Source organism: Balaenoptera acutorostrata, chromosome 7, assembly GCF_949987535.1.
Source record: "Balaenoptera acutorostrata chromosome 7, mBalAcu1.1, whole genome shotgun sequence".
NCBI lineage: Eukaryota > Metazoa > Chordata > Mammalia > Artiodactyla > Balaenopteridae > Balaenoptera > Balaenoptera acutorostrata.
The window spans coordinates 15,161,743-15,183,928 of record NC_080070.1 but is presented as its reverse complement, the minus strand read 5'-3'; the positions used below and the strand labels follow the sequence as shown (position 1 = coordinate 15,183,928).

Sequence of the window (22,186 nt, the reverse complement as noted above, 5' to 3'; positions counted from 1 at the left end):
TAAACATAACCACAAAATTACATCCATAAAGGTAACAATTTTTTAATATTATCCAATATCCAGAATGTGTTCATTTTTCCTGTGTAGAGTTGGTTTGTTGAATCAGAATTCAAAGTCCACATATTGACTTTTGTTGGTTTGACTTACTACTTTATAGTATTTTGTACCATTCAGTATAGTCTGGCACATTTTATGAAAACGCAGAATGGAGACAAAGTTACTCAATAGAGTTTAGGTGACATGATTAAATATAGTGCTCATATATGTGTGTACAAAGGGAAATGGCTTCCTTTGAGGGGAGGGTTACTTTTAACCAACTTTTTCTGGAAAGTTCCCTTAAGATGGGGACTGTAAAGATGGGCATCCTAAAGTACAAGGAATCTCATTTCTCATGGTTGAAAGAGATCCACAGGTGTTGGCTAGACCCCAGCTGTATTGATTTATACAGTATTGTATTGGTTATCGATCACCACAAAAATGCTGTTTAACAGACTACCTCAAAACTTAAAACATTAAATATTTATGTAGCCCATGAGTCTATAATCAATGACTTAGGCTGAACTTGACTGGGCAGTCATTCCTGTTTCAGCTGGGCTCACTCACATGTCTTCCAGTCGGCTGGAGGCTGCTGAACTATGGCCTAGAAGGCTAGCCTGGCCATGTTCTCATGGTGGTAGCAGAGGTGCAGAAGTATCAAGCCCAGTCATACAAGCACTTTTTAAGCCTTCCCTTATGTCATATTTGCTACCGTCCTGTTAACCAAAGCCAGTTACATGGCCAGGTTCAGAGTCAGCGTATGATGGTACTCAGTTAACGTAGCAAAGGGCACAGATGCAGGAAGGGTGAAGAGTTTTGGTCATTAATGCAATCATTCTGTGGCAGGTGTTTAAAGAAAATATCATTTTGTTAAAAGTGGTAGGATAATGATAACAGAGTTGGGGATTTCTTTGAGGGACAAATATATTGGATTGAGGTAAATTTAAGAAGTAAAGATTACTGGCACACTACTTTGTTGGGACTGGATGTCCATTTCAAATCAAAACGTTCTTTGCGGGACCTGCCTGGTGGTCCAGTGGTTAAGAATCCTTCTTCCAATGCAGGGGACACGGGTTTGATCCCTGGTGAGGGAACTAAGATCCCACATGCCACAGGGCAACTAAGCCCACGTGCTGCAGTGACTGAGCCCGCACGCCACAACTAAGACCCAGTGCAGCCAAAAGCGAAAACAAAAACTTCTTTACTAATATTATTGGCCACACAGGCTGAGTACTTATTTTGTAGCCAAAGTAAAGACTGTGTTTATGTTGTCATGTGCCGTTAAAACAATAAGAATGAACTAGATTCCCACGATGATGGTGGTGGCGAGGAGGAGGCATGTCAAAACCCAAGGCAAGAATTAATCCTAACGGAAAGGCAGGGACTAAGAGAGAAGGGTACCATGCTTGTATACTGAATATCAGTAACGTGCTGCATGCACGTACGGGCCCGTCTTCTCGTTTCTCACAGCTTCGTGAGATTATCCGTACTTCTCAGATGAGGAAGTAGATTCAGGTTGTGTAATATGGCCAAAATTGCATGGCTGGTAATTGGTTTGGCAATTGGACTCTAAAGCCATATCTTTGCTTTAAAGAATATCCTCCAGTTCGTTTCTTTTACTCATGTTTGAGTGTATGCTATTTCCTGGGCATTGGAAATACAAAAATGGTATACAGATATCTTTAAAGTGGTGTGATATATATAAAAGTAATGGTCATAGAAGATACAAAGATGGCACAAAGGAGGGAATGGCCCTCTCTGCTTAAGTGTCTTAAGTGAGGGCAAGGTGTGGTGATTGATTGTTCGTCAGTGCTTCACATAATAGACTCTTGAGTTGAATCTTGAGTTGAATAGATAGACATACACTAGGCAGGTAAGGGAGGTAATGGACGACATCGCAGGAAGAGGGAGCAGTACGTGCCAAGTCACAGAGGAAGAAAACAACAGGGTAAGTTTGGGAAACTAAATATAAGTGTAGATTTGTTGTGAAGTTGGAAAACAGAAAGAGATAGTTTGGAAAGGTACAGAGAGCCAAATTGTGGATGAAAATGTATCTTATACTTGGAATGCACTGCCAAAGTGGAGGTTGAGAAGTAATAGTTACATTGAGATCAATTGTATCCCTGAATTCACTGAAGTAAAGGCAGGCAGGCTCAAAACATCTTGATGTCCCACTGGTTCATTTATGATATGCTCAGAAAGCATTAGTTATACTCATATTGCTTTAGATAACTTAGGTCTTTTCTGAGCATTTATGCAATATTTTGAACTTTGGTACATTCTGCTTTTTATTCATGATCTTTTCTGATTCTCTCCAGGCAGAACGTGTTCATGAGTTAAATGAAGAAATCGGTAAATTGTTGGCTAAGGTGGAACAGCTAGGAGCTGAAGGAAATGTGGAGGAATCCCAGAAAGTAATGGATGAAGTAGAGAAAGCACGGGCAAAGAAAAGAGAAGCAGAGGTAACTAAATTCTTTATGGTAGTTTATAGAGCCTTAGTATCTGTACTTCCTAAAGAACATATATTTGACTAGAGATTATTGAAAAATTATTACTATTAAAGGAAATTTAAACCAGTTTAAAAATATTTAACTAGTTTGTGTCATACTAATGGGTTGTATATCAAAATTAGTGGTTGTTTTGGAATTTAGAGTCATTGATCTGTTGAAATTTATAACTAGTAAATGAAATTAACTAAACTAGCTAGTCATACACAACAGTCTCACACACAATCCACACACATGCTGTCTGCATATACATGGTCACTATGATACCCTACCCCCTACTCCATGGCCCATGCAACTATAGTATTCTCCCTTCTTTCTTAGTACAGTCTGCTAACACATTGGGAGCCTCCTCTCATTCTTCCTCCACAGCACAGATCAAAATCTGATATCCTGCAGACAAAGTTCTATTTTGTTTGGCCCCCCTGATATTTTTTAGAAAATCGAATGCCTTTGGATGAAAGTGTACTCTCCCCTTTACCGTAGTCTCTGTTGTTCCTAACTGTATCACACCTGGGTTTAATTTGTTCTTATTATCTAGCCTTTTAAGGCAGAAGCTTAGATAATTGGTTTATTTTTTATTTTTTAATTTTATTGAAGTATAGTTTATTTACAATGTTGTGTTAATTTCTGCTCTGTAGCAGAGTGACTCAGTTATACATATATATTCTTTTCCATTCTGTTTTATCACAGGATATTGAATATAGTTCCCTGTGCTATACAGTAGGACCTTGTTGTTTATGCATCCTATATATACTAGTTTGCACCTGCTAATCCCAAGCTGCCAATCCTCCCTCCCCACACCCCTTAGATCATTGATTTTAGACCATTTAATGCTGTAAGTTTTCTTCTAAGCACGATGGTAGCTTAGAAGGTATGAAACAGATTTTCATATGTTGTGTTTTTATTTTCATTCATTTCTAAGTATTTGCTAATATTGCTTTGTGATTTCTTTTTTGACTTGTGGGTTTTGAAGGCATGTGTTTAGTTTTTACATATTTGGGTTTGTCTTTTGTTTGGTTTTTTTTTTTTCAGATTTTTTTCTGTTAATGATTTTAATTCAATTCTGTTGTGGTCAGAGAACATATGTGTGATTTCAGTTTTCTTAAATATGTCAATACTTGTTTTGTGGCCCTGCATATGGTCTGTACTTGAAAAGAATGATATTCTGCCTTGTTAAATGGAGTGTTCTATAAATGTCAATTGAGTCAAGATAGTTAATAGATTTTTTCAAGTCTTCTGTATCCTATTGACTTTTCTGCCTATGAGAGGAGTGTTGAAGCCTCTGTAGTTGTGGATTTGTTTATTTATGCTTTTCATTTTGTCAGTTTTTGTTCTATTTTGAAGCTCTGTTATTAGGCTAATAGACATTTAGGAGTGTTGTATCTTTTGATTATTTTAACCCTTTATTATTTTGACATGTCCTTCTCTGTCCCTGTTAATGTCCCTTGTTTTGAAATCTCCTTTATCTTACGTTAATAAAAGACTCTCCAGCTTTCTTCATAAGTTGAAGTTGTGTACTATAAACCCTAGAGAAACCACTGGAGGGGAAAAAAGAGTTATAACTAATAGTAGCAATAAAACGGAATCCTAAAAAAAATAACTTAATCCAAAAGAAAGGCAGGAGAAAAGGAACAAACAACAGATTGGACATATAGAAAATAAATAGTGGGATGGTAGACTTAAACCCAGTGTACCAGTAATTACATTAAATGGTAAATGGTCTCAACAATCCAATTAAAAAGCAGAGATTGTGAGACTAGCTTTAAAACAAAACAAAACAGCAACAAAAAACCCCCACAAGACTTAGCTATATATACTAGCTACAAGAAACACACTCTAAATACAAAGACACAGATTAAAGGTTCTAGGCTGGGAAAAGATACACCAAGTAGCCATTCTAGATAGTTTTAATGTCTTAATATTAGGATTTCTTTAAATGTAGTTAATATCAATCCAGAAAATAAATACTATGAATTTTAAAATACACAAAGTATTTTATAGCTAGCTTATTTCCCCAGAAGGCTCTTGGGTAATGAAGCCAGCAATCATTATTACTTTCCTTCCATATATTGCAGTTTTCATAAAACTTCATATACGTACACTTGGTGATTTACTAGTATTGCCCAGTAGCTCAATATTGTTAGCCTGTTATGTACTATCAGTTGATTTTTACTTAGAACAGTGCATTAAAATGTTTACTTGCCTATTATAGATTGTGTTCAACTGTACGTAATAGGAAACTTAACTTACAATGACTGAACCAAAGAAGGGTTTTGTTTTTCTCATTTAATGAATACTTGAGGTTAGGAAGCCTGGGGCTGGTACAGTAGCTCCATGATGCCATCTAGCATACAGGCTACTTCTAGCTTTAAGTTCAGCCATCCTTACTATGTGGCCTCATCTTTATGCCTTACTATGCTACCACTATGAGTACCACTACTCATAGTGGTAGCACTATGGCCACTAAGCCTAAAGCCTTTCCTCTATGCGTAAGTAGAAAGAGGAGGAATAACAAGGCACAAAAGTTGAGTTGACTCGTCTTGTGTGTTGTGCTTTCAGTTTTCCTTTTTAAAATTTTTTTATTTTGAAATATTTTAAGAAAAGTTAAAACATCGTGTGAAGAATTCCCCTACGTCCTTCACCCAGACTCTTCAACATTTTACCACATTTGCTTTATCATTTTCTTCCTACATGAGTGTGTGTGTGTGTGTGTGTTTGTGTGTGTATTTTAACTGTTTGACAATAAGTTATAAATATGCTCTTTATCCCTAGATACTTCAATGTGTATTTCTTAAAAACAAGGATTTTTATTATATAACCACAGTACAATTATCTGAATTAAGACGTAACATTGATACAGTACTATTAATTAATCTGAAGAGTTTGTTCAGTTTTTACCAGTTGTCCCAATAATGTTCGTTTTCAGAAAAGAAAAATTTTTTTGTTTAAGATCCAGTCCAGCATCACGTATTGCATTTAGTTGTTGTTTCTCTAGTCTAATATAATCTGGTACCTCAGTCTTTGTCTTACATGATCTTGACAGTTTTGAAAAGTATAGGCTAGTTATTCTGTAAAATGTCCTTCACTTTGGATTTGTCCAATATTTCTTTCTCATTAGATTTTTGAGAGGAATACCACTGAAATAATGTGTTACAGCCTTATCAAAAGGCATGTGTTAGTGGTTTGTTCATTTCTGGTGATGTTACCTATTTTTCCACTGTGAAGTTACTGTGTTTCCCTTTTGTAATTAATAAGTGTCTTGGTATTGACATTGTAAGTATTCTGTTTTCCATTGCTTCTTTTTTTTTTTTTTATAAGAATGTTAAGATCCCATTCTTTTTATTTATTTTTTAATGCTATTCTTGTCTGCTTACATTCTTTTTTTATTTATGTATGTATGTATGTATGTATGGCTGTGTTGGGTCTTCGTTTCTGTGCGAGGGCTTTCTCTAGTTGTGGCAAGCGGGGGCCACTCTTCATCGCGGTGCGCGGGCCTCTCACTATCGCGGCGGGCGGGCCTTTCACTATCGCGGCCTCTCGTTGCCGAGCACAGGCTCCAGACGCGCAGGCTCAGTAATTGTGGCTCACGGGCCGAGTTGCTCCGCGGCATGTGGGATCTTCCCAGACCAGGGCTCGAACCCGCGTGCCCTGCATTGGCAGGCAGATTCTCAACCACTGCGCCACCAGGGAAGCCCTTCCATTGCTTCTTGATCCACAGGTTATAGCAGCTGTTGATGATTTTCGTCTGAATCTGTTGACTCCTTTTTAAAGAATTTTCCTGTAGATTCTGTCCAGCAGTGTCCACTTACATCTCCTTAGCAAAAGCTACATGGAAGCTTGGAAATGTAATGTTTTTAGCTGGCCATGCTGCTGCCTCAAACAAAAATCAGAATTCTGTTAATAAGGAAAAAGAGTAGAGTGGATATGCAAATCCACTAATATTTATTATTTCATTAATGAACTTAATATAAATAAAATGATTTGAGTACAAGACATCTTAATCTCCGTAAGACACCTTTCATCTTTGTCTTTAGAGCTACTCTGTTTGATGGGAAGTCTTAACCATTTGTACGCCCTGTCTGCATTTACATAGGGGGGAAAATGATATGTGGTCAAGAAGGCAGTGGAAGGAAGCTGTAATAGTATGGAAGACATGCATTCCTTTTCCCCAAGCATGGGCGACTGCTTCTTCCTTGATCCTTCACTGATGTATACTTTTGGGGTTGCTACATCTCACTTTTAACGAAAATTATAGAAAACAGAACATTGAGAAAACCTTTTAAGAAAGTTGTATCATGTTATTGTTATGGTATTTCTTGACAAAAGAGGCTCTGATCTTTCATTTCCAGTGGAGAAGTCCCGAGGACAGAGGATCGGGGTAATGGGGAGTCTATAATATTCGTGACAAAATAGTCATGCTTTTGTGTGTTCATTAGAAACATTTTTGGTATAAACATAGTGTATTTTGTGTAATTGTATGATTTTAATGTGGTTTATATGAACATTATTTCTGTCACTTTTGTTTAGGAAGTTTATCGGAATTCTATGCCAGCTTCCAGTTTCCAGCAGCAGAAACTTCGAGTCTGTGAAGTTTGCTCTGCCTATTTAGGTCTTCATGATAATGACAGACGACTGGCTGATCATTTTGGGGGTAAACTGCACCTGGGATTTATTGAAATAAGAGAGAAGCTTGAAGAATTAAAGGTACATTGGTAAATTAATACCCCTCACTTTATCCAATATAGCCACTCATTCTTTTGATCTGTGTAAGTTGTCTTTTTGTGTAATATTCTTGATTGTGATTCAGGACTATTCTTAACTGTGATTCTGTTAACAATTCATACTGAATAGTGTAGGATTGTAAATGGAAATACCAGCTTGTTTAATGGATGATATCTGAGAAACAGACTTTAAAAATCCTCTTATTCTGGGAGGAGGTACTATTTTGTCTGGATACGATGTTGAATTAGGGAGGAACCTTGCAAACTGGGTTCTAAAATAATGCCTAAAATTTCCAGTGATACTTTATTTTTTTAATAAAACGAAGAGTAATTTAATATGATAATATTTACTTTAAAGGAAGATTGAAAAAATGATCCAATATTTATTTTAAATATTTTGCAGTTCACTAAATAGCAAACTGTAGGACCTCTAGTTTTATGCTTTTGCCCCCATTTCAGAAAGGACTTAGAAACCTATTTTTTTAAAAAGAACAATCACTGTTGCTTAAATATATAGGCTGTTGTGAGAAAGGCAACACAGCTCTTACTCGTCTGCTGAGTTCTGAGAAGATAAGCAAACACAAAAAAAGGATATTTCTAAAGAGGTGAACATAAGCAGAGTCAATGGAAAGGATCAATTTACTTTTCAGCAATCTGATGTGGCTAGTTTTTTAAAAAATGGTGGCACTGTAGCATTTTGTCATGAATTGAGGACTGTCTCAAAGATGGGAAACACTGGGAGGTGACTTTTTGTGCAGTTATCACTGAAATTAACCCAGGATCCACAGTTTGACATTTAAAATAATGTGGAATCAGAATCACCTAGACACGTCTCCATATTTGTAGTTAACTGTGAGCTCATCTCAGTATTTGGAGTAGCTAGGATGACTGTGGGTAAATTTTTTGAAATTACAAAAAGAGTTTCACTATAGCAAATGATTGTCTGGCTTGAAGTTAAAACTCAAAAATGGTACCTAATTGGGAACCTTTGCAAATATAGACGTAGCAACAGAACTGTTTAGCATTTCACTGGTACTTTTTAAAAGCAGCAGCCTCAGGATTGTAACTAGAAGTCGACAGAAGACATTTCTATATTGGAAATCTTTAAAGAGTTTAGAATTTAGAAGACGTTAAGAGGAGAAAAATCTCGTGAAAGTGACTTTGAAATATTAAGAAGTCGTGGAGAAACATGAAATTTTATGTGGAAGGGGGGAAAGAGTTTGGAAACCAGACTTGTAAGCTTAATGATTATACCTGGCAAAACTTCAAAATGAATTCTTATTAAAAACTTTTTAATGTTAGATATGGTAAAGTTTAGGATAATGCTAAGAATGGGCCCAGTAAATAATGCTTCTCATTTAGTATTATTTGAACTGTCATTGTTTTTTAAGAGAGTTGTAGCTGAGAAGCAGGAGAAAAGAAACCAGGAACGCCTGAAAAGAAGAGAAGAAAGGGAGAGAGAAGAAAGGGAGAAGCTGAGGAGGTATGGAGTAATTAATTGAGTAGTCCAAGTATCTGAAGCTGAACATCCCTGGTTCTAAAAAGAGATGTGATTATACAGGGTTTTAGATGTTAATAAATCTGGACATGAGAAATTTCTGTTTACTCTTAAAAATATTACCATGTGAAACAATGTTTATTCAAGTATGTTAACTTATGGCTGTTTAAGTTAAGGAGATTTCCTTCAAAATGTATGGAAGAGGGAATAAAGATTGCTTCACACATCTGTATGTTTAGTAAGATTTATAACAAGGCCCTTTTCTAGCCCTCTGATTTTCATAATGGGCTAGCTTTGTACCAGGCTGGCATGGAACTGTTTTATGATACATACTTGTTGATAGAAGGTTTGGGTATTTTTTTGTCCGCTTCCTTCATTGATTATTTTACGTTGTACTTTGAGTCTGTATTTCTTCAATTTAGGAGCTATAAACTATTAAAATTTTTATTCATTTATTAATAGCTAAATGTGCACAATTCTTTTTATATTGACATATTAGTTGATAAAATCATATTCTTCATATTTAGAATGTTTACATGTTCTGGGTCACCTTTACCCATTGGCAGCAAGTTGTGTGGCATCATGTTTATAAATTCAGCAATTTTCAGATGGAGGGGTATGCCACAAAACATTTACCTGTATTTCTAACTTAATAGTGTTCCCTTAATTGTATTACGTATCTCTGAAATTTAAATACCTTCTCTTCAGCAGATGTCCCTAAATTAATTAAAATCTTTGATAATACGGGACTAGGTTATGTCAGCTTCTTCCAAGCTTTGATCATGTTACACTCAGTCTATTTCAAGACATTTAAACTGACTTCATTTGTGTTACATGGCTTGTAACAGGTAATCTTTTTGCACTGTAATGACAAAACAAAACAAAGCTACATATGGACATGTTCCTGTTTAGAGGAACTGCTGTCATTCTTCCGTTGATACATATGTTCTTCGTTTACTGGTAAATTTTACCTCAGAGCTTTATCTCTGTTCTCTTTTGTGTATACTAAGTTTCTGTGGGAATATTGCCCAGTATTGTAATATTTAAGACAATATGAATGGTATTTGAAATCTCAGTTTAAGTTAAAATTCAACAGAATATAGTGCCACTAGTATAAACTATTCAACTGAGGTGATAGTCAAATGAGAAAAAAAATTCTTTGCAGGACTACATTTTCACATATGTAAAGATAATGAGAAAGTACATCACATCTTTCTCCGTTAATGACAAATGGCAAATTGCCTTTAACATTGGTTATAAAATGTTAACACTGTTTCAGAAATGTTTAAAAAAAATTTTTTTTAAACTATCTGTGAACTTGAGGACCTAAGTATGGAAGATGAGGAAATTACTAGTAAGTACAAAATGACACACAAAATGGGATTCCAACTATGGTATTGAAAAGGATAATGATAAAAATTACTGTCACTTGATGCTTATTATGTGTCAGCCACTGCACTAAGAATTTACCTATATTCATCTAATACTTGAAAGCCCCCTGTGAAATTTTTATTACTATCCCTCTTTTGCAAATGACGGACTAAGCTGAGGGAAGATACATAATCTGCCCAGGCCACACAGATAGTGAGTGATGGAAACAGTTAAGATTTACGTCAGGCTGAATCCGAAGTCATGCTGCAACCATGGTATATATGCTCCACCAAAAACCCCCTGTGACTTCCTGGTAACCGTAATATTAGCTATTACTATCTGTTGAGCTTTAATTGTGTGCTAGGAAATATGAAGAGTACTTTATGTAAGAGTATTGTGTGTCATATTAAGAAACATTGTAAGATTGAATTGAGTGTTCTAGGGATTATAGTATGAGGTGATAATTACAAAGTATTGTCTCACAGATTAGAAATTTTATTCTGTTCCCAGAGGGAAAGAAGAAGTGACAGAGATACAAATAACAAAGAATTTTTTCCAGGTTGGGAGGTGGTTTTTGGAGATTTAGTGAGTTGTGTTGTGTTTTAGTCCTCTAGGAGCATATTCTTTTTTTTAGAGCCAGGTAGCCTAGTTAAGGGGTATGCCAAAGTGGGGAAGTCTGTAAAGTTTGTGGTGCCTTTTGGAAAAATTTGTGTACATACAAGCCTTATATTTATAAAATTAATATAAAAATTAGAAATGAGGATGTAATTTTAACAGTACATTGTACCTTTTCTTCAGTTACTTTTCTAAAAATAGATATTTTTTTTTTTAGGTCTCGATCACATAGCAAGAATCCTAAAAGGTAGGTATTATACAAGATAAGTTGTGAAGCTGTGTTTTCCAAAGGTAGTTTTTATAGATTAAATATCTTTTTTAAAATGAATGAGAATTAATATAATTAGTGCTCTTAATTCTTTTGTAGCTCACATTTGAGCAGTGTCATTTGAGAAGTTGGTCAGAAGATACTCATGAGCTACTATTAGTTTTATCAGAGTAAAATCACACAGTGCCCTGGAGTTATAGAGAAAGCTAAAAATATTTCAGAATATTTTATTAAAATCTTTAGAAGCTCAGAGTAAACATGTGACAGGATTTATTTTTAAAAAATCAGTTTGGGTGGTACATCTAAGAAACACATTCTGAGAGGTTGTACCTGTTCAAAATATAAATAAATAGTTGGATACATTTTGAATGAGGAAATCCACGATGAGTTAATTAAGGGGGAAACTAAAATGTTTAGTTTGCACCCAATCTAGACTTTGAGTTTATTACTTCTCCCCTTGTACAGTGATCCCAAAAAGCTTTAAAGGGGCATTTTACGGCCTTAAAAGAGGAAGAGGACAAGATAACACTTTGTTTTGACCTTTGGCACTAATATTTGTGGGCTTTTTTTTGGTTTGTTTTTTGTGTTTTTTAAAATTAATTATTTATTTTTGGCTGTGTTGGCTCTTTGTTTCTGTGCGAGGGCTTTCTGTAGTTGCGGCGAGCGGGGGCCACTCTTCATCGCAGTGCGCGGGCCTCTCACTATCGCGGCCTCTCTTGTTGCGGAGCACAGGCTCCAGACGCTAAGGCTCAGCAGTTGTGGCTCACGGGCCTAGTTGCTCCGTGGCATGTGGGATCTTCCCGGACCAGGGCTCGAACCCGTGTCCCCTGCATTGGCAGGCGGATTCTTAACCACTGAGTCCCCAGGGAAGTCCCCTGAGCCATTCTCATGAGTCCATGCCTACGCAGAATGCCCTTTCTCATTTTTCTCAAATCCTACCATTCCTCTTATTCAAATCACATCTTGTTTTTTGAAACCTTCTGAGTATTCTTGACTCTGAAGAGTAACTGTTTCCCAAGAACTTTTTCCCTGTGAACTAGAGCATTTGTTGTTATGAAACAAAAACCTTATGTTTCTATTAGATGTCCCTTACTACTTTTTAGCATCTTTCAGCAGTATTTCTGCTTAAAACACTAAAACACTAAGTCATTAAACAGGACCAGTTGTGTCAGCTAATTTATTATATTGTTGTTGAGTTTTTCAGTCCAGGCTGATAAGTAGAGGTATTAAATAATGACACTGTCCTCTTTTACCAGTTGGTTAATGCAGCTTCTCCCTTGGTTGGAGAGAGATGTAAACTCTTTGTACATAGAACATCTTTAGATATTCAGGCCAGAAATTTAATTTCTACTACTCTAGTCCAAGCCACTTCTTACCTCACCATTTACAATAGCCTCTTAAGCAGTTTCTTAATTTCTATTTCTGTTGTCCACTTTCCTTCGCCTCAGTCTGTTTTTTACACATCGGCCAGAATGAGTTCTTTAAAAAGTGAAATAAGTCGTATCAGCCCTGTCTTCAAACCCTCTAAAGGTATTCCATTTCATTCACAGGAGAAGTTGAAACCCTCACCAGGGCTTTAAGTGGAGTGATCAGTGTGCCCCAGGGTAGTTAACAGTTTATGTCTTGTCTCAGCATGTTCATTCATAGCGCCCCCTTTGCCTCTGTAATTTAATGTTGAGCGCATCCCGGTTTGAATGACAAAGTACTCGGTCACCCTGCTTGTTAGACTCCTGATGCTACTCTGCCTTGCTAATTTCATTGCAGCCAAAAGGGTTTCTTCTATTCTTTTGACATGTTGAACTTTCTCTCACCTCAGGGCCTTTGCACCCATGTCCCCTCTACCTGAAGCAGTCTTCTCTTAGCTGGCTGATTTCCTTACTTCATTTCATCTTTGCTTAAATGCGATTTTATAAGAAAAGCCTTTCCTGCCTATTCGATACAAAAGATGACCACCTCGTTTCGTTCTGCATTTTTACCCTTCTTAATATATCATTTCTTTATTCCCTGACCTATCTTTATTTACTGCCTGCATAGCTGTGTAGGCCTCTTTCCGGAGTATAAGCTCCCTGAGGTTAAGGACTTTGCTTTATTTGCTGCTCAGTCTCCCCAGTACCTAGAGCAGTGCAGTAGACACCCAGTAAATGGTTTTACTAGACAATTATTGTGTAATCTAGTAAAATGAAATTACACGTTGGGAGAAATAATTTGTTATAATAGCTCAAAGTGAGTGATAAAAGAAAATATCATTTGATAAAAACTTGTATGGAATGAATTTTATCTTTTCCTTCTGTTTCTTTTCAGAAATATTTAATTGTGAAAGTACTCTATTCAGCTGTGGTTGATACTAGGTCCACAGTATGTCCTTTCTTTGAATATAATGTTGATATAAGCTGAATAGTTTTAAACGTTAACAAGATAATCATTTGAAAATAAACTCAGTTTGTAAATTACATCATCTGAATAATGTGCTTTTGAACTTACTCTTCTCATAATTTGATTAAGTACCTCATTCTTTCAAGTGACTTAAAATTTTTAAAAGAGCTTTACTGAGGTTTAATTTACACACCATACCATAAGTTTACCCATTTAAGTGTGCTGGTTAATGATTTTCAGTAAATTTAAAGTTGTACAGCTGTCACAATCCAGTTTAGAATGTTTCCATCACTTTTAAAGTTGCTATTAACAAAATTCATACCTTTCTTCCCTGTTGTTTCCCCTCAAATGTTTTACGTCCTCTATATATGCCATCCCCACCCTGGCCGCAGACACAATACACAAGTTAGTTTTGTGACCCAGTGGAGGCTACAGAAGTGTTTTTCCTTCTCTGTACACCTACATACTTGTAAATACTTTTTTTTTTTTTGCAGTTTTTTTTTTGCAGTAAATCTAAAATGATTTATGCATGTTAATTATTTTTTTCTCCCAAATAAATTATGTACTACTTGAATAGAGAGCTGTCTTAACTGTGTTTTGATTACACTGACAAGGCATTTAAACTTATTTCAATGGTCATATAACGTTTCCAATTCAGCGAGTTAGTAACTTTATCCTAAACAATATTCTTTCTCATGTGTCTCCTTTCTCTCCATGTTCATCAGGTACATACTTTGTTTCTAAAGTGTACTAAAAATCTTAGACGTTTAAATGAAATTAAGTCCATAAAGCATCTAGATAATACAATCCCTGGCATGTAGTAGTGTTACAGATTGTTTCCTTCATAAAAAATATTCCTGATGTAAATTTATACAACACTGATTGACCTCTAAGAACTAATGTTTAATTTTTATTTCAAAATTCTAGTATGTAGTTATTAATATACCAGCAATTCATTTTAGCGTAGATTTAGCTGATTTGAAATAGTATTGGCATTAAGTAAGGCTACTGAGGGATAGTTTCTCTTTAAAGAGGAGGCTTTAGTAAATGAGAAATGTAGTGCCAACAAAGCTAAAATCTAAATATCTTTTGTAGATCCAGGTCCAGAGAGCATCGCAGACATAGGTCTCGCTCCATGTCACGGGAACGGAAAAGGAGAACTCGATCCAAATCCCGGGAGAAACGCCATCGCCACAGGTCCCGCTCCAGCAGCCGTAGTCGCAGCCGCAGCCACCAGAGAAGTGGGCACAGTTCTAGAGACAGGAGCAGAGAGCGATCCAGGAGGAGGTACTGAGGTCCATAGGAGGATATGGAACTACCTTTACAGTTTAGACTTGGAATACTAGTGGTTTGAACTTGGCATCTGCTTATTTGTACACATTTGTGTGTGAGTGTATAACATTTTTTTCCTGATTATATGGGTAGTTCAGAAAGAATATACTTACAAGCAAGAGTAAGAAATTGGAACCAATGTGTGCAGAGGTTATTGCTTTTCTCTGCTTAGTGTGTCTTGGGAAAAAGTACTTTATGGGCAAATAATTTTAGGTACCAATACTGTTAGAGCTTTTCCAGTATGTATTGGTGAATTAGGGACTCTGAGAAGTCCTTTTCATTAAGAGTTGTCTGACTTACTGTTTTCTAAACTTCTTTGAGCTGGTGTACTTTTTCAGAGCAGACACATTCAGTATATTCTTGTTTATTCTGCACTATAGATATGCATTGTTATATACAGTTAGTTTGGCAGGGCAGGTTCAGAATTTTAAGGAAGTTAGACATCATTGGCATGAAAATTCAAAACGTGCAAGGAGAGCAGACCCAGGGTGAGGTATGTTTTAAGGACTTGAATATCTAATCAGGACAAAGGATTAGAATGTGGTGGAGCCTTAAGCACTCACGGTCTGTATAGACCAAGCTCCCCAAACTTCTCAGGTCCCATTATGGCCCTTAAGCCAGGCCATTTCTATGGAACAGAAACATTTTTTGAGTGCCTAGTATCTACTAATCTTAAGTTTTCTATGGATTACTCCACATAAAGTCCGTGATAAATTTTTAACAGCTTTCTGCAGATTTTTTTTTTCTCCCCCCCCAGCTAGCCATTCCCCGAAACTGCTCACAAACTGCATTGGATATAATAGGCTCTTTTATTTATTCCTTATATTCTTGCCTTGTTCCAAGTAGGTTCCCTCCCCAACCCCCAGCTTTACTGAGGCATAATTGACAAAGTAAGTTGTAAGACGTGTAAAGTGTGCATTGTGGTAATTTGCTCTACATACACATTGTGAAAGGATTCCTTCCATCTAGTTAGTTAACACCTCCATCACCTCACATATTTTTTTTTTACTGTTTTTGGTGAGAACATTTAAGTTCCACTCTCTCTTAGAAAACCAAGTAGTTCTTCAGGTGACTTAAAATCAGTAATAATTGTATACTTTCTACTGTATTAGGCCTAGTAAAAAAAATAAGTATAATGTAGTTGAGCAGCTTTATTCAAGTGAGTTAGGACACAGGACTAATAACATCTTTGACAATAATGAGCACTAACAAAGTGCTAAACTGGATATCAGAGTAAATAATACAGGAGCTTAGATGAGGGAAGTAAGTACCAGAGTAATAAAAAAAATGGCTTCAGGGAATAGCCTAAAACCTAGAGTGGGTATAATCCGAATTGGTAAAACCAGGTAGGCGAAAGATATTCTGGGTATTATAGGCAAATGCAGAGAATGAGCAGGGAATTTATGAGGGCAGAGCTCTGCATAGTGTGATTCTAGGCCACTTATCTCATTCTTAAAACGAGGCACACAGTACGGTGTCCAGAAAAATACATTTAAAAAAATTCTTCACGAATCTTACCTGCACTGTAAATTTTAAGAATCATTTTGCTGGTTGATTGATAGGTCTAGATAATTTCTCTTGGCAGCTTGGCTACCTGTCATTTTTTCTGATGTCTCTGAACTCTTAAATGTCGTTTTTGGTGGTGGGGATGGAGAGATGGGCATGAAGTCTCCTCTTCTGGGACCTAGTCCCTAATGTTTCCTCCGTTAGTGAAGATATATAGGAAATTTTTCCACCATACCACCTGACCCCCCTCATCTAGTATTTTCAGTATGTTGTTAATAAAGAGGATTATTTTTGTAAAATTATTTCTGTTCTCAAGAGCATTTCTAATCTTGATACTCAAATTACTTTTTCAAAGCAAAGCAATATTTTGTTTTTTTGCCAAAAATTAGCAGACAGTTGCTACTACAGTCTACATTTACTGTATAAAAGAGAATATCAAGTTATTGCTACATAGTAGTTGAGTTTAAATTTCAAGGTAAGCCCCAGTTAAAGAAAGGTCTTTTATAACTTGCCGTTCTCCTGCTCCAACTGTGAGATACTGGTCTCCACTATAAGTAGATTTCTGCTTGTGGCCTTTCCGGGTAACAGTTACCCTTGGTAAATGAGGACCGTTTGCAGTTTTCTGCTGCCTGCTGTGTTCAGACACATACAGTGCAGACTTCAGAGTCAGACTACTTGGATGAAAGTGGCCTTGGCCAAATTATCTAATTACCCCTCCTGTCTTTCCTTATCTACTTAGTATAAGGGTGCCTGCTTCATCAGGATTATTGGTAGTTTGAGTGAAATACTGAGTGAAAACTGCTTCTGTAATAAGGACACTGTAATCTCTGGCAAAATACTAGTTGATACTTAGAGTTTGTCATTATTTCTCTGGGACTTACCAGCAATGCATGTCCTTATTCTTAGGCATCATCTCAATTGTCTCTCCTCATATTCCATTCCTATAAAGACATGGATAGGAATGTGCACTGTATGATTTAACACATTTTTTTAAAATTAAGCTTATTAAAACCTTAATTAAGTAGAATGCCAGAAGTTGACGTTTAATCTTTCAACCTTTTTGGTTTAATCCTTTTTAATTGTATTTCTAAAACTGGGTAGTAGGTTAGTACTTTTTCCCCTGCCTTAGAAGTTGAAAGTGTTACTTAATCAGACCTCAGATCGTAATTCTGAACGTGGGTTAAGTGAGAGAGTTATGTAAAAAGTACCATGTCACCTGTGAAGAACCAAATAAATGTAATATGTTACTGATTTATTCTAGATGTTGAAGGTATAGAAGATTCCATATTCATTCTGATCCCCTAATGTCCTTTGGGTTTCCTTTTGATTGAATCTCTGGTATGAGCTTATTACCTTTCTTCTTGACTTGGGTATGGGAATGGAAAGGTGATATTAAACAGTTATGGTTAATCAAGATTTATTACAGTGTGATCATCTTCCTGTCTTCTGAATTTTTTCTGTCGGTTGAATGAGCTAACTCAGCAGGAATAAAGCAGAGTTTTAAAATAATAAATGGTTGCTTAAAGCCGTATCATTGAGTAGTTCTCTTACCTGAGTGCTGGCAGACTGTGGCCCGCAGGCCAAACGTGGCTCCGCAGCCTGTGTTTTTACACAGCCGGGAGCTGCGGGTGACGGGTTATAGTGGTTGTTTGTTAGGGGACTGACAGAAAGAAAAGGAAGCGTGTACCACCCTCACGTGACCTGCAACACCTAAAATATTTACTCCTCTGGGCAGACGGCAAAGAGAAAGGGTTCCTGACCCCTGTCCTAAGCCACTGATTTCCATCTGATTGGGAATCTACATTCTATTATACATATTCTTAAAATATTGGATAACATCTTTAAGGTATTGTCTATATATTATTTTTATATTAAATATGTTTGTTTGTTTGCTATGAACTGGAGAAGCTTTAGGGTTGCCTCTAAGATAATGAGAATGTCCTGTAAATCATTTTGGCTTGTGGTTTTTGACCCTTAGCTATCTGTCTTCAGCCATCTCCTTGTTTTAGTACCCTTCTCAAATACAGTAGTGCTCTTTTCTTGGATGCATTCTGTATATCTTCAGCTAATCAGTACCTTAATAAATATTTATCCGATTCTTTCATTTGGATTTTGGGTTTCCCAACACATTTTGCTCCTCAAATTAATATTTTTCAGATCCTCAAAAGAGAGATTCAGAGAACAAGACTTAGCATCACGTGACAGAGACAGGAATTCAAGAGACAGATCACCTCGTGACAGAGATCGAAAAGATAAGAAGCGGTCCTATGAGAGCGCTAATGGCAGATCAGAAGACAGGAGGAGCTCTGAAGAGCGCGAAGCAGGGGAGATATAATTAGCTGTGTACATATCCTCAATCCTTAAGCTTCCTCTGGAGTTACATACTATTGTTTAGTTTACAGCTGTTCAGGGTGACACAGTGAGCAGTTCCAGACACCGATCCAGCTAGGCTAGGTGTATAGCATCTAACTTGATCTGAACTTGTTTTCTTTGATGAAGCCTAAAACTACATCCATAGTTTCTGGTGAACTTGTAATACACTTCTGAAAGTACAGTTTTATATAATAAGATGCTTATGTCTTTATTCTTTCTAGTAGGAGTGATAGTGAATGAACTGTGTTACTTGCCTTGGGATTTTTTGAACATTTGTAAAATGCTGTCTTCCTTTCTCGTCCAAAAAACAGCAACTTTGGGAATTTCTTTTTAATCCTTCTTCCTTTGGCTCTGTATCCCCTGATACCCTCTAATTGTAAGAGAAAGGGGTGCTGGGAAGCAATATAACTTCTGTTCTAAGGTTCTATTCCCATTATTAATTACTAGCCGATTACAGTTCAGAACATTTATACTGGAATGTGTGCTGGAGAAATTTAAAATACTGGGAGTTTTGTTTGTCTAACGGTGCCTATTTTAGAGTGGGAAGTTGAACAGCTGTTGCATTACATGCTTTGCTTTTTTATTGAAATTTTGAAATCAAACATGTCTTGATTTTTCTGTTCTATTGAATAGCTACGTTCAGGATGTTTTGAGATGGGGGGTGGGGGCAGGGACTCTTTCATAAGCACTTCTTGTTTTATTTTGTGTGTGTGAAGTATAAAGATTACACCCTTATTGTAAAAAATAAAATGAAAATCACCACCACCATCATTAAACTGTAACTTGTCTAGTAAATTGTCACTAGAACTACTTGCTGTGGCCATTTCTATTCTGTTACTAATAGTGCCTTACTGTGCAAGGCACCAAAGGAAATAAACATATACTTACAGATTCAAGATGAATTGTTGCTCCACCTGGGCCCTTGCTGGCTATATTCCAGCTACTTCAGGACTGTCTCTAACAACCGCTGTAGAGAAGGACCAGACCTGCAGAAGAAATTGAGTTTATTTGTTTGTTTTTCTTCACATTGAGCAAATTGAAATAAAAACATGGTGTAACCAGTGTAATGAGACTGACGATTTCTACATTGAAAAAGCTATATACCCACTCGTGTTTATACAGTAGTTAAAACTTGCGATTCTTGAAAAACAAGAATATAATGAAATGAAATAAGGGTCTGTGAGTGAGTATAGTTAAGATGCTCTCAAGGACTATTTCTATCTTTAGTTCCGTAAGTTTAAGAAATTTGAGGGCTTCCCTGGAGGCGCAGTGGTTGAGAGTCTGCCTGCTAGTGCAGGGGACACGGGTTCGAGCCCTGGTCTGGGAAGATCCCACATGCCGCGGAGCGGCTGGGCCCGTGAGCCACAACTACTGAGCCTGCGCGTCTGGAGCCTGTGCCCCGCAACGGGAGGGGCCGCGATAGTGAAAGGCCCGCGCACCGCGATGAAGAGTGGCCCCCACTTGCCGTAACCAGAGAAAGCCCTTGCACGAACCGAAGACCCAACACAGCCAAAAATAAATAAATAAATAAATAAAGTAGCTATAAAAAAAAAATTAAAAAAAAAAAAAAAAGAAATTTGATGTGACAGAAATGTAAGCCTCAGAAACTGAAACTAATCATTTTAAGTGACATCAGATTTACATCTAAAGGGGACAAACCTCAAGTTCCCAGTTTACCAAGTTGTGCCTCATTAAATGAGGTTTTCCTGCCATATTTGGTTCCACATATTCAGTTCATACAAAGTTTTATCTGAGACCCAGCTGCATCAGTACCCATTTATTTTTGGTTGCTCAGAAATTGTTTTGTTATCTACTTTGTTCCTAGTGGTCTGGGCTGTTCTCTTCAATCCTTAAAAGCACTTTAGACTTAGTACCTTAGGGTGTGGAGTGAGGTCCAGAAGGTTAAGCTGGTAGGTGGCAAGGAAGGCTGTCTGGAACCTGACCCATCATAGTGATATATGTGGACTTAAATGCCACATATCTTAAGTGGCCACCAACAAACAGGTCAGCAGTAGCCAGTGAAGGACATCATCATCATCCAAGGGCTGGGCACCATGGTGGATCACCTCACCTGCGTGTTCCTGAACTGAATAACCCCATTTTAAAAGATCCTTTTAGAACAATTCTGTGGCTTAGATACTGCTAGTATTTTTGTTTTTATTTTATTTATTTATTTGGCTGCATTGGGTCTTCGTTGCTGCGCGCGGGCTTTCTCTAGTTGTGGCAAGCAGGGCCTACTCTTCGTTGCAGTGCACAGGCTTCTTATTGCAGTGGCTTCTCTTGTTGCAGAGCGTGGGCTCTAGGCACGCAGGCTTCAGTAGTTGTGGCTCGTGGGCTCTAGATCACAGGCTCAGTAGTTGTGGCGCATGGGCTTAGTTCGCAGCATGTGGGATCTTCCTGGACCAGGGCTCCAACTCGTGTCCCCTGCACTGGCAGGCAGATTCTTAACCACTGCGCCACCAGGGAAGTCCCACTGTTAGTATTTGGACTTCAGAGTAAATGTACATTTTTGATAGTCATCCTTGAGCCGGGGTAACCATTCTGAGTTAGAATAACCCTAAAGTATCTCTCATACACAGTTTGGTATTTTTTTGTTATCTTTAGAGAAAGTTTAGTCACATTTACAAGAACATTTGATCCTCCGGGGATGTTATGCTAAGTATTTTCCTTCAATAAGACCCTCATTTTAGGGACTTATGGTGGCACAGTGGATAACAATTGGCCTGTCAGTGCAGGGCACATGGGTTTGATTCCTGGTCCGGGAAGATCCCACGTGGCAAGGAGCAGCTAAGCCCATGTGCCACAACTACTGAGCCTACCTGCCACAACTACTGAAGCCCACACACTTAGAGCCTGTGCACCACAACAAGAGAAGCCACCACAAGGAGAACCCTGTGCACTGCAACGAAGAATAGCCCCCGCTCGCCAAAACTAGAGGAAGGCTGCACGCAGCAACAAAGACCCAACACAGCCAAAAATTAAAAAAAAAAAAAGATTTAAGACCCTCATTTTACTGTCAGCAAGCATTTTCCCCAAAGCTGCATTGCTGAGCTGTATCAACGATATCAACTCAAAAGAAAAAAAACCCTCCATTTGTAAGGAGACTTGTTTTTTCCCAGTAAGACTTTCTTACCTTTCTGATAAAAAGTTAAACCTTAGTTTTAGGGTTGATTTATCAAGTTCCTGGTATTTTTACCCTCCAAGTTCCATTTTAAGAGCCTGCTTTCATATACAATTTCATAACAGCTTTCAACATTAGCCCTTTGAGCCAGAGCCCAGCATGCATTACAGTTTTGTCATTCAAGGTAGTAATTTGTCATTCATTGTGACAAATGTAATTTGTCATTCAATATGGTATCTTTTCAAAAGGGTAGTGTTAGGTAACAGCCCATCATTGTAAGTTTTTATAAACAAATGTTGGTGATAGTTTAAAATCATAAGTACTTACAGGGTTTAACATTAAAGATCCAAGTAAATATTACATAACTTAATAAAAGTATGCACATTTAAGGTGGATACTCAACTGATAAGTACAGGTACACCTATGCAGGTTGTTAAGCCATTGAAACACACCCCTCAGTTGGTA

The 22,186-nt window shown here is 37.2% G+C and overlaps 1 protein-coding gene across 17 annotated transcripts in view; it reads left to right on the top strand.

Annotated features, from left to right (window-relative positions):
• Window positions 1-19,667, top strand: part of LUC7L2 (LUC7 like 2, pre-mRNA splicing factor) — a 56,959-nt gene extending 37,292 nt beyond the window's left edge. For all 17 annotated transcript variants that reach the window (XM_057549596.1, XM_057549598.1, XM_057549601.1 and 14 more), the window contains 6 exons: window positions 2,355-2,498; window positions 7,071-7,247; window positions 8,656-8,747; window positions 10,966-10,995; window positions 14,485-14,676; window positions 18,385-19,667. In XM_057549596.1, the coding sequence (XP_057405579.1) occupies window positions 2,355-2,498; window positions 7,071-7,247; window positions 8,656-8,747; window positions 10,966-10,995; window positions 14,485-14,676; window positions 18,385-18,562 (813 nt within the window). In that variant the 3' untranslated portion in view covers window positions 18,563-19,667. The remainder of the gene's footprint in view (window positions 1-2,354; window positions 2,499-7,070; window positions 7,248-8,655; window positions 8,748-10,965; window positions 10,996-14,484; window positions 14,677-18,384) is intronic.
• The last annotated feature ends 2,519 nt before the right edge of the window (window positions 19,668-22,186 follow it).